Genomic DNA, 18,604 nt, shown 5'->3' with positions numbered 1-18,604 from the left:
TGAGTTTAAAGTTGAGAAAGTTCAGGCCTAGTCCCCTTCAGTATGACAACGCCATCTTCTAAGAGATGGGGGTGGGGGGAGGATTGGAGTTGGAGGAGAGTTACGGGCTTTAGGGGTATCAGTGGTGGGGGTGGAGGGTGTCACTGATTAAGACCAGGTAAAAGTTTGCCGGGCAGCAGTATGAATCCGGGTGCTACAAATGTGTCCTTTTATCAATATGCTGGTTGCATTCATTCTTCACAGTAAGGAGCATCCTAGGTGTAAAAAGAAAGAAGAAAGATGGTTGGAAACAGTCAAGCATAAATGTTTATAGGGTGACTGTTTAGAAGGACCTAAGTACAAAGACTTTGAGGGTCTGGTGAGAGTGGTTAAAGGGATTTGCCATGAAAGTTTGACAGAGAAGGACTCAAAGCCATGAAGTACGTGAAGGATGAGGAGAGCAGTATGGACGGTCTCTGAGGTAGAAGAGCAGTTGTCTTAGGGGTAAGGAAATCAGAGATCTTGAAGGAAAGGAGTTAGAAATATGCATATGGGATCTGTATATGTGTTCTAGATCAGGGATCTGCAATATTCCTGTAAAGAGTTGGATATAAATATTTGTGGCTTTAGAGGCCATATGAATTCTTTTAAAACTTCTCAACTCCGCCTTTGAAGCTTGAAGACAGTCATAGACAGTAAATGAAGGGGCATGGCTATGTTCCAGTAAAACTTTATTTATAAAACGACGTGATGATCTGGATTTGTCTCAAGGGCTGTGGTTTTCCTGACCTCTGTTCTAGATCATGACAATTCCCAGGAAGTAGACAGAGTTAAGTGGAGATGAAGACTTAGAAACCAAGGGGCTAAGATGCTTTAAAATTACTATAATTACTCCAAACCATCTAGCTCTAACAGACAATTAGAGAACATGTCACCACCAACATACACAGTCTTCTTAAGTGCACAAGGAACATTCAGGATATATCATATACCAGGCCATAAAATGAGCCTCAATAAATTTAGAAAGAACTGAAATCATACAAAATATGTCCTCTGGTCACAGTGGAGTGAAATTAGAAAACATTAACAGAAAGAAACTTTTTGGGAAATTTACAAATATGTGAAAATTAAACAACACATTCCTTAAGATCAAAGAAGAAATCACAAGGGAAATTAGAAAGTAGTTTGAGAAGAATGAAAATGACACAACATACCAAATATGGGACGCAACTAAGCAGTGCCTAGAGGGAACTTTATAGCTCTAAATGCCTACATTAAAAAAGAAGAAAGATATCAAATCGAAAACCTAATCTTCTACCTTAAAACCGAGGATGTGTAAGAGAAACAAGCAGCAGTAATCAAAAGGGTCTGAAGTGTCTTGAGATAGAATGGAATGAAAGCCCAGATAAAGAAGTTGGCCTTAGATTAAGAACGAGTTTCTCTTTGTAACCGGAGCATAGGAACGTAGGATGGTTTATATGTTTGCTGTAAGATTACAAAGTTCCCATTCATGCCACTTTCATCTGTTTTCTTTCTAAAGCTGGAGGTGAGGACATTGGCAGAGAGTAAAGGGAAATGGAGCATTGGAGATTTAAAGAATAGTCCTTGTGTAGAGTGGTTGAAATAGCCCTCGCCTGGAGCTGGCGAAAGAAAACTATTAAGAATTTCAGGCTGTTGAGGATCTTTTTGAGACTGGAAGTGGTGCATTGTACAGAAGCTACTGATCTGCCCTGCTGTGTTATTCTTTCAGCTGCATTTGGGTATGTGGGTGAAGGCACAGAAAAGGCAAATGTAAAAAAATAAAAAAAATAAAAAGGCAAATGTTTGAGTTCATATATAGCTAGGAATTGTGCTAGATAGGTGAGATGGAAAGATAAATGGGCCCGGATATTTAGGATGTTGAAATTGCGGGCCCTGGTCAACAAGGTAGATAAAGACAGAACTAAAGAAAGGAAAAAAGCTAAAGAATAGGGAACAAGGAGAGGGATCAATTAACCGAAGGTCACTAAGAGGTCTAATCCTCCAGCACAGGGAATCTGTTTTAGTCACTAATGTGTCCCAGCCTCTGCCTGGCACATAGGATGTGTAAAATATTTGTATTTGTTGAATAAATGATGATGGCAGAGCAGGGATCGTTTACTCAGCAAGTTCAAAGAATGGGAGGTTGTGGTCAGGGTTGGATGCTTGCATGAGTGATGAAGGAGGTGAAGCATCACGAATAACACCTCGTATGTCTTGACATACAGTAGGTTTTCAGAAAATATTAGCCTTTATTGTTACTTTTGCGGGGCTTTTATAGGAAGTACTTATTTTTAAAGAAGTAGAGTCATCTGTCTACAAATGGATGAGTTGACCTTTCCCACATAAGTATCATTTAAAGCCATTGGAACAATCCAGGTTGTTAGAGTCCACTTCAAATGGGCAGAATAAACAAAGTGCTAGTAGGAAATATCTCCCTTTCCAAAGTAGGCTAGTGTAGTTCTCAACGCAAGAAGCTCGAAGTACTTCTAATGCTTTCTATTGCTTTGTTTACTTTGCTTATCAGAGAAGAGGACAGTTTTGTATTTACAATGCTGTATCGCCTCTCTAAAGTATATTGACTTTTCAGTAGGCTTCGAAATGCCTCTTTTTTGCTTTTAGTATAGGGCTGAAGTCTCATTTGACAATAGGGATGTCTGTTTGCAAAGGAAAAATTTACAGAAGGAGGCTGAAGTTATAATCCAATTTTTAAACAGTGCCGGTATTGTCCCATTTAGCTAAATGAATCGAAGAATTATTTTGATTTTTAAGGATTCATATCTTTTTTAGATAACTTGCAGTAGTTCTTACCCTGTTTCTCTCCCCACACTCCATAGTATAATTCCTTGTACACAGTAGATATTTCAACGTCTGTACTAAGTGATTTTAATTGTAAAATAAGCAGTTCTCTGAAAATGCCCTTCCCTCTACCTCTTTACCTGACAAATTTCTTTTATGATTCATTCAGTTCAAATACCACCTCTGAAATGATCCCCAGCTTTTTTTGGACAAGTGAACATGCCTCTGTTTTTAGAGTAGTTCATAACTATTTTCTCTTGTACTGCCATTATTTACTTGTATATCTGATTCTCATCCTTGCCTCTTATCTACCAAGAAGCAGGCACTTGGGCTGATTTCATCTTAGTGTCTTTAATGCCTTGTGTGTACGTGCCATGTGTGAGGTGCTCCAGAATTATTGGGCAAATGAGTATGACAGCAAGAAAACTCATTCCTTTTTTAATTGAATTTATTGGCATGACATTGGTTAATAAAATTATATAGGTTTCAAGTGTACATTTCTATAATACATTATCTGAATATTGCATTGTGCGTTCACTACCTCAAGTCAAATCTCCTCTGTCACCATATATTTGACCCCCTTTACCCTGTCCCCCATTACCCTCTGGTAACCACTAAACTGTTGTCTATGTCTGTGAGATTTGTTTGTTTGTTGCTTTCAGTTTTATATTCCACTTGAGTGAAATCACATGGTTCTCGACTTTTTCTGCCCGCCTTATTTCACTTAGCATGATAATCTCAAGATCCATCCATGTTGTCACAAATGGCAGTATTTCATCTTTTCTTAGAGCTGAGTAATATTTCACTGTGTATATGTGCCACATCTTCTTTATGCAATCATCTAATAAAAGGAAAACTCATTCTCCAAGCACACTATAGGCTTAGGTTGGAAAACCCTGCCCTCTAGAGGATTTTGCCTGTTTAGAATTTTCCTGTAGTTTGGATACCGCTGTTAGGTACACAATGATTAATTAATTATGGCTCTTCGATCCAACCAGTAGATATAAATAACCTAGAGAAAATTAGCCTTTTTATCTACACTGACTTTTTTTAAATTAAGCCTAAAACGTAGTTGATACTCAGTCATATTTGTTAACTAGTGTAGGTGTCCACCGAGATGTTAACAGTGACTATTATGGTGGTAGTCTTTTTTGTTTTTTTAATTTTTTTTTAAATATTTTTCATTTTTTAAATTTTCTATTTCAGGATAATATATTGAAAAAATATATATTTTCCGTTTTGAAAAGTCATGGTATATGGTGGAGACAATTAAAAGAAATAAATGCTTTGGTATAATTTGGAACCAGTCAGCTAGGACAAGAAGGGCCAGTCCATGCTTTGGTAACAAATCTGAGTGGCTTAGGAAAGTCAAGTTTATGTGCTGCTGGTTGACCAGGGTTCTTGTACATCCAGTGTCTCAGATCCAAGCCTCTTCCATCTCAAAGTGGCTTCTGAAGTTGCTGAATCCAGAGCGGGAGAGATGGGAGAAGCCTGTTAGCCGTCACCTGCCTCAGCACATGTCACTTTGCCATGGCTCAAACCAGTCTCATAGCTCCAAACTTACTGAAAAGTAGAGTGGAAAATGTTGGGGGACATTGGACAGAGACCAATGGACTCTGCTAACATGACTTTTTTCATTTTACAGTTACTGTAATGAGTGTATGTTGGATCCAGAATGTGGTTTCTGCTACAAGATGAACAAGTCAACCATCATCGACTCCTCCTGTGTTCCAGTTAATAAAGCATCTACAAATGAGGCAGCCTGGGGCAGGTATGTCACTTATTATATATACCATAAGAATATACAACAAAATTTCAAAATGAGACTTATTTTTAAACTTACAGAGTGACAACACTTAACGTCAGTGACTATACTTCTTTTAAACTGGTCTTCTTTCAAACGATCTTGTAAACTGATCTTTGTAACTGTATTACTTTGTGGCATTTACTGATAAAAGTGGGTGTGAAACATTACAACTGTATGTTTCACAGACTGAGAGTACACTCAAGCCTAGACTTCAGGAAATTCACATTTCAGACCAACTCAGTCCTAAGCTATAGGAGTTTGGATCTTGAGGCATATGTTTCTAAACATCGCCAAGACAGTTTCTCCCATTGCATATTGTTTACCTGTACCAGAAATTTTCCAACTCCCAAACTTAAGTGAAAGACAGAAAATTGTGAAGTCAAAATGAATTAATGCTACTTTAAGTTCTCTCATGCAACTTTTGTTTTCTTAGAGTACTTTCCTGGAAGTTTAGTGAAAGTTAGCAAAATAAGGATAAAACTCGGTGATCACTCGCATGTAACCAGTCTAGGAAGCTATAAACCTTTCTCTTTTTGATGGATCATATTGGTTTGTAGTAGGCACATTAATGAAATCATTCTATAGAACAAATGTTCCTTACATTTATGAATATGCATATCCATGGACACAGAAAAGATGTAAATATTCAACAGGGCTTTAATTTCTTTTGTGTTAATATTCCTATAAAGAGAATAATATGCTCTCATCCTGTCTGCCTCGTAGTACTGATGAAGGTAATGAAATCTATAATAAAGTACTTGTATCTCCTAGGATCTACACAGTACAATGTATCATTATTAATCATTATACTATTGTCGTTAATCATTTTGTTAGGGAATTACTCCAGAGAAGTAGAAGTACATTGTATGGTAGGAGTGTAAATCCAGACCAAATTTTAAATACATTAATTATGAGGAAATACGTAAATGAAATAAAATTATTGCTTAAAATGAAAACTTGAAAGAGCTTCTTTTAAAAACACCCAGTGTGTGGGCCGGCCCGGTGGCTCAGGCGGTTAGAGCTCCATGCTCCTAACTCCGAAGGCTGCCGGTTCGATTCCCACATGGGCCAGTGGGCTCTGAACCACAAGGTTGCCTGTTCAATTCCTCAACTCCCGCAAGGGATGGTGGGCTCTGCCCCCTGCAACTAAGATTGAACACAGCACCTTGAGCTGAGCTGCCTCCCGGATGGCTCAGTTGATTGGAGCGCAGCCTCTCAACCACAAGGTTGCTGGTTCAACTCCCGCAGGGGATGGTGGGCTGCGCCCCCTGCAACTAGAAAACGGCAACTGGACCTGGAGCTGAGATGTGCCCTCCACAACTAAGACTGAAAGGACAACAACTTAACTTGGAAAAAGTCCCGGAAGTACACACTGTTCCCCAATAAAGTCCTGTTCCCCTTCCCCAATAAAATCTTTAAAAAAAAAAAAAATAAAAAAATAAAAAATAAAAACACCCAGTGTGTAATTATCATCAGCCAAACTTCACTGGGGAGTTAACTGACTAAATATTTCTGGATGTAGGAGTTTACAGTTTTAACCCACCTTATGATTCATTTTTCAATAGGAAAAAAAAAACCTGAACGTTACTTGTCTAGAATTATGAGCGTGTTATGAAATCTGTATATATAGTGTCCCATATTTCACAGAATTAATTTATAAACTTATTAGAAATGTCTACTAATAGTAAGGCACACTAAAATTAGGCATTTTTGTTACTCTCAGAAGGTCTAGAGGTCAAAGGCTTCAAAATAGGGATTTTGTTCTTTTCGCAAATAACAAAGTATACAACTTTTTAATAGCAATGAGTACTTTTATTTCAACATATTCTTACATTTTATTTGTATTTTTATGCCATGTTTCTTAACTGCACACACTACTAGAGAAAAACGAGGCACAGATAACACCTAAGTGGATAAATATAAAAAACTAAACACAATATATGAAGAACTTTTATGTTTGTAGAATACTCTTAGAATAACCTCAAACTCTTTACCAAAAATCTCAAAAACAATGGGTTTCCTCTGTGCTGAGGAACAGCCCTTCTCCTAGCTGGTCACTGCAGTTGGTTGCCACAGCCTGTGATAGAAAAAAAAGCAAGAAAGGCAGGATGTGTGTGTTCACCATGAAAAATTTCTATAAGAGATTTGCCATTTGTGGGTAAAATAGCATTCTCTGTATTTTTGTTTATTAGTTGGCTGATAGGTTTTACACAATTACCTATGGCATTCTTAGAGCAAAACCTACCATTACCTTGGATTCACATCTGAAGTATACTATTTATAGGGGTTTCAGGGTCAATCAAGTATTGAGGCTTTTCATATCCGCATATCCTGATCTCTAATTATAGCTGTTTCCTGAAGATGCCAGGTGGAATGGTGATACCATTCATAATGAAGATAGTAGGCTGATTTTGATGAATTCTGAATTGTCTCAGCATAAGGAAAACCACTTGTCCATATAGTCAATTATATCTATGTTGTTATGTTTCAGTTATTTTTTTTTTAGTTAAAGTTTATTGGGGTGACAATTGCTAGTAAAGTTACATAGATTTCAGGTGTACAATTCTGTATTACATCATCTATAAATCCCACTATGTGTTCACCACCCAGAGTCAGTTCTCCTTCCATCATCATATATTTGATAATGTTTCAGTTATTTTCAAAAATCATTTAGTTCCCCAAAGATATACGAATGGTCAACAAGCACATGTAAAACTGCTCAACATCAGTAATCGTTAGGGAACATGCAAATCAAAACTACAGTGAGATACTGTCTCATACCCATTAAGATGACTACTATCAAAAAAAAAAATTGTGAAGGATGTAGGCAAATTAGAAAGTCTGTGCATTGTTGATGGGAATGTAAAATGCTGTAACCACTATAAAAAACAGGATGGCAGTTTCACATTTTGTTTTTAATTTTAAGATAGAATTATATATTATCTAACAATTCCATTTCTGGGTATATATCCAAAAGAATAGAAAACAAGGTTTTAAAGAGATATTTGAATACCCATGTTCTTAGCAGCATTACTCAAGATAGCCAAAAGTGGAAGCAACCTAAGTGTCATTTGATGGATGAATAAACAAATGTAATGTATACGTACAATGATATATTATTCAGACTTAGAGGAAAGACATTCTGGCACATACTACAACATGGATGAACCTTGCAGATATATTGATAAGTAAAATGAGGCAGTCACAAAAAGACATACCATTTGACTCCACAAATATGAGGTACCTATAGTCAAATTTATAGAGACAGAAAGAAGAATGATGCCACTAGAAGGGAGAAGGTGGGAGTAGAGAGTTGTTTATAGGCATGGAGTTTCAGTTTTGCAAAGTGAAATGAGTTTGGGAGATTCCTTGTGCAACAATGTGAATATACTTAACACTACTGAACTGTACCATTAAAAATAGTTAAATTTTAAATGCTTCATTAAGATGGTAAATTTTTGTTATAATGTATTTTACCCTAATTAAAAATAAAAAAGGAAAACCCATTTACAAATCATTTAGTATACTTCTAGAAAATACAGTACAATGAGCTGATGGAAAACCTCCTGCTCATCACCCCCTGTAATTCCTACATGCATCCCCCTCACATGCAAATACAGGTTTAGTTTGGAAATAAACAATAAAATAAAATAACTTTAAATTAATTAATGGGTGAAGAAGAAATCATAATGGAAATAGAACATTGAAATCAATAACTGAAAAGATTCACAAGAAATTAGAACTAGAACACAGAGTTGGCCTGTAAAGTAAGCAGAGGATGGAAATTTAAAGATAAGAGAAAAAAGTAATGCAAAGGAAAGAAATACTAGAGAAAATAAAAAAAAAAGAGTTGGTTGTTAGAGAAGACTGATGTAATGGAGAAACTTCTGGCAATACTCTTTTAATAAGAGTGAGAAAGCACAAATAAGCAATATGGAGAATGAGAAAAAAACATGTAACAACGGATAGTGAAGATGTTTAAAATTGTGGGAGAATACTATGAATAATGTTGTCCGATGCATTTGAAAAAAGATAATTGGGCAGTTTTCTAGAAAAAATATATATAATTTCTAAAACCAAGTGAACATCTCTGTGAAGTGTGATTTTTATTCCCATTATACAGATGAAGAGGGTCTGAATGACTTTCTTGAAGTCAAAAAGCCGGTAAATCCACTGCTTTTCGGGAGCAACAGTTGGGTTGCAGAGAGATGCATATTTTAGAGTCAGATAGTTTCAAATTAGAGCTTTTGTCATTTATTTCATAATGGACACTGGGACAGTTTGGGCCTCTCTCAGCCCCATTCCTCATCTGTAAAATGGGAATAATATAATTGCTGTGTTCAACAATACGATTGTTTTTATGAAGATTAAACAAGAGTGTATCTGAAGACACTTCCAAAAATTTAATGCCCTGTGCAAATGTAAGTAGAACATATCCTGCAGTAATTTTTTTCTTTCTTAGATTTGTCAACAACACATTTTCTAGATGAGGATAAGCACTTCCCAACAAATAAGTGCATTACAATACTACCTATGTATTTATCTGTATCTTGTCATTCACCTCCATATCTCCTGGTTCTCTGTACACAGCAAAAAACATAAATAATCTATTCTGGAACTTCAAAAAGCCTGACTCTTTAAAAAGTATTGCTCATGAGGGATATTTTCTTAATGTGCTGATTCAGTATTTTGTTTCCTATAATGCAACATTTTTGCTCTGTAATTAGACACACTGAAATAGCTAGATAGATTCCCTATTTGGCAATTCATTGTTCTGACTCACACTGAATGCCTGGTTTATTGTATTCATTCATCAGAGAGATTTTTCTCAAAGCTGCACTCTGATATAACACCCAGCGATTTTTCCAGCATCCCACCCCTCTCCCACACAGAATTCTAGTCTATCTAAACCCCTTGCTATTACCCTAATATCCATTATGGTTTCCCACCTCTCTGCCTTTCCTCATGTTGTGCTTTCTGCCTGGAATTTCCCTCTTTGTCCCTCTTTTTGATCTTTGCCTGACTTCTATTAATAATTTTTTGTGTAGATCAGATGTCCCTTATTCCTTGCAGTCTGCTTAGCACCAGAAAACAATGCTTATTATATCCCCTGCTTTCCTAGTCTAGTATTTGCCTGTATAACTTATCTGATAATTATACACTCTTATATACCGGTAATAGTAATTTGGGTTTGGCTGTATCTTCTCTACTAAATTATAAATTCCAGTATCTGTATACTGCACTATTTTTAATCTCTTGGTGACTTGTACATATCACGCATTCGATCAATAATTGTTAAATGACAAAGTAGAAAAGACTGTTATCACTGGAAAGTATGTAAGTGTTTGAAAGTACTATAGTTTTCAATGAAAGGATATGCTGTTCCCATCATTTCATTTTAGTCATGTCTTCCACATTCATCCTTATTTTCAGAAAAGGAAACCTCTAAAAGAAAAATGAGAGTGATGCAACATTAATTAACAATGTTAAATGTTTACCTGATACTAATTAAAACACTAAAACATTTAAAAAAATAAAACTAAACCATATACTTCAAGTACGCATACTATCATATATATTGCTTATAGTCGTACTTCATGAAAAATACTTTTTAAAAATTGTTGGAAGAAATATTCAACATGTTTCCTCAAAACAGTCACTGAATGTTTTTCTCAAAACATATACCAGAGAAGGAATATCTATGGTGACAGTATAAGATCACGTATATTATGAAATTAGGCCAGATAACAAAAACAGGATTTACCCTCCATCATCATTTTTCTTTTCCAAGAAATATACCAGTTTTCCATTTAGGAAAAGCAATTTATTTTATCATTAACAAATTATTTCAGTATCTTCACAAATTCATGTTCAAGATTGGTATTTTTATCACTTATGTATCTTAGGGATTTTAAATCCTCAAGCTATGCTTCTAAATTAAAAACAGTATCGTTCAAAATTAATTTTTGCTAGCATACATTTTAGAGAGAGAGAATCTAATAGAGAATATTTTAATCCAGTTTGCTTTTGAAAATACACTTTTATGTTTTTGCTGGAATAGATGTCATTATGCTAGATTCCTCCCTTTAAGATCTGTAGCCAGATGTTTACCTGTCCATAAGTGTTTCAAAGGTCACAGCCTCTGGGCTCTTCTTTGTTCAAGTCTAGAAACTTAGACTTTCCTGGATTTTGTGACTGTCTGTATTACAGACTCTGATGCTATTTATGTGGCAAAGTACACATATCAGTAAAGCAAAACATTTCTGAAAAATGTATCTCCCTCCTTCATGACTATTTGTCCAATTTCTTAGTGAACACTTAATTATAATGATAAATAAAACACATTTTAACAGCTTTATCCAAGTAGTAAATATTCATAATATATTTGACTACGCTCCCTCTTAGGCCAAAACCGTACCTTTCCGGTCAGATCCTGTTCCCGTTACATTTAAAAAATTATTCTTCAGTTCCTATTTCTCCAAAAAGTATCTAAGTTATTTCTCACTAAAGAAGACTGTAAGATTTTTAGAATAAGAAAAAAGACCAAGACTGTAAGTGCATGAGGTCCTTGGTGAATATAAAATATCAGTGGCAAGTCTTGGTTCATCAAATAATGGTGCAGTTAAGCAACAGAAGATGTGGTACTGCAGAGATGAAATCTGGGGAGGTTGGGATTTGTTAGAAAGAGCATAGAGGGAGCAATGGGAACAAGAGGAAGGAGAGTACGTGGCAGAAATATGATACAGAAATATGAATTTGGATCAGTGTCAGAGAGCCTTTTTTAGGAATTTTAATTTGACTTTTATAGGTACATTTTCATAGGTGTGGAAATCATACTGGCAACAATTTTAGGTGAATGACTTCATGTGCTACCTGGATGGTAGATCTGACATTGTATCACATAGTGAGATACAGTTCTCTTCCAAATTTTTTGAATATATTAAGAAGAAAACCAGTTGACACTAGCATTGTTTTAATACTTGGCAGGAAACATCTAACTAGAAATTAATAACGTTGTGTTTTCATTAAATTTTTATTAGAACTATCTTCTCTTCTTGGCAAGTGTGCTTGATTGCATTATTGTTCAAAATATCTGCTATACTCACTAGGGGAGGATTAGATTCCCCTGGCCCATTCATTCTTATCCACATGATTTGCTCTGGCCAAGCAAATGAGAGTGGAACCAATCCGTGTGACTTCTGAGCTAAAGCTTTCAGAGCAAGGATTTGCCGTATCTTTTTTTTTTTTTTCTCTGCGGTAAAGTTGGCAATGTCCCAGAATAGACGGGGTTCCATTAGCTCTGGGCACAGAGTAAAGAAAAGGCGGAACAGAACCACAGCTGACCTCAGATGGACCTGTAGCATGAGCAAGAAATTAACCTGTTTGTGGCACTGGAATTTTGGGGTCCTTCTGTTACCTCTGCAGTCTCTTCTGACTGATAAAGCAAGATAAACTGCATTCCATTGTGGAAGTGACACAGAATTTTCTTTATTTACATTATATAAGGAAGCTCAATTATTAAACAAATGATAGTACAGTGAAAAGAAAGATATGGTAAACAGTCACAAGAAGGTTACCAAATTCCTTAAGTTGGGGGAATACTGCCATAGATGGTAGGTTTTTAAGTAGGGGCTAATGTGAATGGCCTTGGGTTTAAAAGATAAAATTCTGATAGAAAAAGGAAGAAATAATTTTTAAAAGAACAGGTAGAGGGTAAGGCAAGGCATTTGGAAATTCATTAATATAAGAAATATGGAGGGGTGACATCTGTATTTTAAAGTGTCATATATTTTAATGAAGACATTTAAAAGGAAGATTATACATGTTGCTGTGACACAGAAAGAAGAACAGCACTAGAAATCCAAATACTCTCAGAAAGTTTCTTGCTCGACAACATGTACGAGCTAAAATCCAATTATTCAAATCAAAGAACTGTTGCCTCGATACACAGCATGTACTCAAGTCCTTTCGATTCTCATGGTTTCAGTGCTAACTTGAAAAAAATAAGCAAAATAGTTTTTTCATTACATATGATCTGGGTTTACAACTGAAACACAGTTTGTATGGTAACAGCCACGGGTTTACAACTTAAACATAGTTTGTGTGGTAACAACCACATGTTTTATCACTTGAAATTTGCAGAAATTCATAAACCACTACCAATCAGAATTCCTGCTGTTTCAAAATAATGCCAAAATGGCAACGTGGAAAATATCAGAACACAATGGTTTCTGTCCCCATGGTTTCTAGGAAGATTTCATTAAAACACCCTTCACTGGATGGTCACTTATCCTCTAGTTTGGTATGTGCTGTCTAACTTCGTCTAAGAATTTTATTTTGAAAATAACTAGTTCTAAGGATTAACCAACTTTATTTTCACTTCAGAGGCACATGTACTCTGCAGCCCTCTAGAACATAAAATAGATAAAAGATTTATTTTTCCTTTTTGTGGTTGTTTTTTGATCTATGAGTTAGGGGAAAAGGTTGGGCATAGACCTGTTCAGCATGGACAAACCCATAAATGTTAACATTCTCATGATGAATTATTGATAGGGTGGATTTTATAACATAATTTAAATTCTACTGGTGTGGCATTTGTAGCTGGAAATACAAAGACTTTTTTCTGAGGTCATTTATAACATCGAAACTTGATATTGTGCTACATGCTATTAAAATATATATTAAAAAGACATTACCTCAAAATGTATAATCCAGGATGGATACATAGATAGGACATTTACACAAACATACTTTAAAATTATTGTAAAAAAAAGAATGTTCCTTTTAAAAACACATGAAGAAAGAAAAGTATTTATTGTATGTACTGCCAGAGTCAGACATTTGAGAGAGAAGGTGTGTGAAAATATGTTGCCGAATGTGCAAATACAGAATGAGTTTTAAAAACAAATCCGCTCTTTTAGGAAGTTCAAATAATGGAATGCTTGAGGAATAAAAGTCAATGGCAAACTACAGGACAGATTATTTCAGATGCAAAATATAGATTATAAATATTGACAAAATTAAGTGTTCCCACCTTAAAAATATTGTGAAATAATATTGAATTCCCCTATCGCAGTGACCAGTGACTTACTTAAACTTTCTATGACGTAACTGAGGAAGAAGGTCTTCAAACTGTAAAATAATTTATAAATCTTTAATTTAATGGAGTCAAGTATATGGTGATGGAAGGAGAACTGACTCTGGGTGGTGAACACACAATGGGATTTATAGATGATGTATTACAGAATTGTACACCTGAAATCTATGTAACTTTACTAACAATTGTCAGCCCAATAAACTTTAATTTAAAAAAATAAATCATTAATATGTTTTATGAGCTTTAAATCTTATGAAGATAGGTCATATTATTTATTATTTTTCCAGCTTTATTGAGATTTGGCTGACAAATACAAATTTTATATATGTACTTAGGTTGTACAACATGATTTAATATACATACACATTGTGAAATGCTTACCACAATCAAGTTAACACATAAATCTCACACCTCATATAGTTGTGTGTGTGTGTGTGTGTGTGTGTGTGTGTGTGTGGTGAGAATACTTAAGATTTACTCTCTTAGCATATTTCAAGTGTACAATACAGTATTATTAATTAATCATCATGCTGTACATTAGATTCCCCAGAACTTATTTACCTTGTAACTAAGAGTATGAACTTTGGACCAGCATCTCCCCAATTCACCACCCCCCTCAGTCCCAGGCAGTCATCATTCTACTCTCTGATCCTCTGAGCTCTACTTTTTGAGATTCCACATGTAAGTGAGATCATACAGTATTTGTCTTTCTGTGTCTGATTATTTCACTTAGGACAGTGACCTCCTGGTTTATCCACGTTGTCACAAATGGCAGGATTTCCTTCTTTTTTAATGACTGAGTAATACTCTTTTGCATATACATACCACATTTTCTGTATTTATTCGTGGACAAACAAGTTTTTTCCAAATTTTGGCGCTCGTGAATAATGCTGCAGTGAACATTCTTTATTATTCTTGATGAAAATTTCATGGAAAGCTTAAAAATGAGATTGATGTATGATACATGAAACCCATTTGATGGCACTAGAGCCATCAAAACTTCTGAAACATCAGGGATGGCAAACTATTGCTCACATAACTACACTTTGTTTTCGGAGGGGCCAGGTTGGTTGACTAAAAACTGATTGACAATAGAAAATCATCTTGTTTTAACATTGAGCTTTTAGGAAGTACTTGGTTATACAGACCTATTGTTACTATGTAATCATTTGATTTAGGAAACAGGCTGTCGGAGTTCTGCTCAGGAAAATCAACAGATGAAGGAAAGGCACAGTTAACATTTTACATTTATTCTACTGTATTGGTATTCAACAAACATTGGATGATAACTTTGCTTATAACCTATAGTAGTAGGATGGCAAAGCTTGGCATTTGTAGATCAACTAGGAAGATCAACTAGGACAGTTAGACACACTTGAAAGAGAATTTCAAAGGGATTACAAAGCAGAGAAATGTCCTTGTCCTACGCAATGTCACAGAAGCTACTTTTAGTAACATCTGCTCCAAACGAAGGATAGATTTCCCAGAACATACTCTTCCGTTACCGGAGTTCTTCATTGACTCATAATATATCTTATATCTTGGGAGCAGTGAACATTTTAGCAAATAATTCTTCATCCATTAGTATAACTTCATCCATTAGTATAACAATTGATCCTTTAAATAGAAATTAAGGAGGTACATAGAAATATTTCATGTCTTTTACAATTAAACCAGGAAACATATTTTGTACTACTACTGAATTAAGCCTGAGAAGTTTTGTGTTATGATTTCTGTCTGCCCTGAGCCAGGAGGAAGGGAAACTCTGGGATGCTACACGTTAGTGTAGAAGAGGACATTTTTACCACCTTAAGTTCCAGGCCAGATTGTGTAACAAACGACAGATTCACAGGAGTTATTCATATGTATATCTCGTATATACCTGAGAGAAACTCAGGGATGAGTAATCCAAAAAGGTGATTTACAATTCAAGTTTAGATAGCGTCTTCAACAAAGAACAATACATTTATAGAGAAGAGACAAGACAAAAGGACCTTGAATCTCTAAAGGTAGCAAATTGTTAGGAAGGCAAATATAGGAAAGGAATGAGAGAGAGAGAGTCTAGTTAGTCAAGTTTGTTATGTAAATTCCTCTGGTGCCACCTCCAGGCTGATGGAGTTTAAAGTTTCTCTGTGATTAACTTTTGTCCTTTCTGGTAGAGAGAGAAGGAGAGACAGCTTTGTAAATTTACATCCTGCTTCTAGGCAAACAGGGAGGGCAGAGAGCTTTTTCTGCATTTGCTGCTGCTTAATTGCCTACAACTCAAAACATTGAAAAGGCATGTTTTGGAGTGTCACATTCTGGTTTCTGTCATTTGGCATAAGTGGGGATGTCACTTGGGTCAGAGGAGTGACCCAGGAAGTTTTGTGGCAGGGTAGGAATGCACAGAGTGAATTACAAAGCATGGAGAAAGAATAAAGATCTGGAAAATGTTACCAAAACGGGACCTAAACAGGAAGGGCAAAGAAGAGAAAAAAGTGGAGCAGTGCAATGAAGATAAAACAGGGCAGGCCTAGGCAAGTTCAAGGAATGTGTATCTTGGAGACAGCTCGGAAACTCTGAGAACACAATCAGCCTTCTCTGTAGTGAATTTTCTCATTTGCAGATCCTCTTGGCTGGGCAAGGAACTAACTGTCTGAAGCAGAACTGCCTCAGCTATGTTGACAAAGTTCTGCTAAGACTGACAGCTTTAAGTGTTCTTATGGATTTAGTGTTTGGTATCTATTGGATATAGATGTCTTTTAAATATATATTTAAAATATATAAAATCTAAAGAACAAATAGTATACATATAGCATTAAATTTTATCATCTACTGTGCACCAATAACTTTTATAAATATAGGTGAAGGGTAGTATATCTTTGTTCCATTAAACTCCTTAGCAGTCATCAATCGCTTTTCTCAACTGGCTTCTATAAATGTTTCATGTCCTGTAGTGCAACCGTTTCATTTCAGGCAAGGCACTGTTTTTTTGCGTTAAGTGAGGCACTGATAGAATATAAATTATTGAGATCCTAAATCTGTGGAGCAGATAATTTACAACTGCAAGCTGGCAGAGCCCATCCTAAATTGAAACAGGCTCAGCGTTGATTATCCTGTGGATTTACCTGCGACTTGTAGCAGCAGTGTAACCTTCACTGGTGACCTCCTCCACTTCACTCCAACTCACACATACACCACCCTCAACATGAGCAACGTACAGTGAACTTGGGAGTGCGATGCTAGTCTGAATCTTTAAAAAGAGGCTTTCTAGCCTGTGCGAATTTGTTCTGAGTGCTCCTAAGATGTTCAGAGAAGTTAGTGTTTTCCCAATACCGTTCACACCTCTTTTATCTTCCAAGTCAAAGATTGAATGAGATGTTCTGTGTGTGCTGCTCTTTGGAGAAAAGGAAAGGATAAAATCACTCACTACCTACACATCCTTTCATTATTTTTTCTTCAAAGCATTTGTGGCTCTTGGCATTCTGAAATTGCGAATGATCCAAACCACATGGAAATAATAACACACTTTCTCAAGAGAAGATAAATGATCAAGCATACCTAGTGTACTCAATAAAAAACAAACTCAAAGCATCTGACTCTGTAAGCAATTTTTATTAAAGTCTTTCAAACTCTTAAGAATACTAATGTTCAGGATGGTTCTGAATTCAGCCAGGCACTGCTTTTTATAGGAACTTATCCCACAGCGCTAAGTAGAATAATGGCAAATGGATAGAGGTTCTGGTAGCTTAGCCCAAAGAGGCCCTTGAAACGGCAGGTTCATTTGTTTGTTTGATCTAGTATGTTACTTTTAAAATTCATATGAATTTCCCTTTATATCCTAACATATAGCCATTTCAGTTTAATATTATAATGTTTTTATCCTTATCTGTTGATTTTTCTGCACACCCCCAGTCCATCGCCTCTCATCTCATCCTTCACCCCATCAGTGAGAATAGGGACACTTTTTATTCCTAGAAAATGTGCTGTTTTATTCTGCAGCCATCAGTAGATGTGATAATTTGAGAAGCATGACAATAAAGCATAGGCCCAACCCAGAAACAGACCCCCGGTTCACAGAAATTAAAAAGAGTTTCGCAAATTCTAGTGAAACTGTTTCAGATCTCAGTTCAGTATCAGTTTAAGACGTATATGCCTCGTGGATTTAAATGTTACCATTAGAGTCTCTAGTATAGCAAACTGATAAGACTTGAACATCTGATTAAATTTCTTGAATGGGAAAATATACTCAGAATAGAAGGGAAAATATTTCAAAAACCTATGGCTTCATGATATCATTGACCCAAACATAAACATTAACAGACTACTTCACTTCTGCAGGGTTTTTTGGCTATATTCATTTGACATTTGGCTCTCTTTTACAGAATGGTGGACTGTGAAATAAATAAAATAACAGTTAATTATTTTTTCCACCTTGAAATGTAAGAAGTTACTTAATTGTAGCTAGCATATATTAAGATACTTTTCAGTTTTTACTCCAAAACACTATCCTTATGCACTTAAGTACAACTGCTCTAAAGTACTTTGTATATAACCTATAATTATTTTATTTTATTGCATTATAGTTATACCTGTTTGTCTCTGATTGTCCTCAAATTGCATTATGCCTGGCACATAGAAATCTCTCAGTACATATAAATATTATTAAAAGAATAGTAATAAAGTAAAAGAGTGCTCCAGCCACCAGTCCTCTAGATGTTTTGACAAAGAATCTGTCAGTTTTATTCTTTGGGATGATTTTGTGTCATTGGAGAAGGCCAGACTTTTTTGAGAAACTTGTAGAGGAAATGACAATAACTAACAATAACAGCCAGATCATCACATGTACGATAGCTCACACTGTTCTCTACCTTATTCTATTTCCTCTTTTTCTATTTCTGACTCATAGTTGTGTATATGGAATC

The 18,604-nt window shown here is 35.6% G+C and overlaps 1 protein-coding gene across 1 annotated transcript in view; it reads left to right on the top strand.

Annotated features, from left to right (window-relative positions):
* The window catches only part of SLC2A13 (solute carrier family 2 member 13), a 311,261-nt gene that overhangs the window by 245,812 nt on the left and 46,845 nt on the right, over positions 1 to 18,604 (top strand). Inside the window, exon 7 of the mRNA XM_081061327.1 lies at positions 4,442 to 4,567. Within this exon, the coding sequence (XP_080917453.1) occupies positions 4,442 to 4,567 (126 nt within the window). The remainder of the gene's footprint in view (positions 1 to 4,441; positions 4,568 to 18,604) is intronic.

Source organism: Rhinolophus hipposideros, assembly GCF_964194185.1.
Source record: "Rhinolophus hipposideros genome assembly, chromosome: 9".
NCBI lineage: Eukaryota > Metazoa > Chordata > Mammalia > Chiroptera > Rhinolophidae > Rhinolophus > Rhinolophus hipposideros.
Note: the sequence above shows the minus strand (reverse complement) of the source record. Positions and strands in the feature narration are given on the sequence as shown.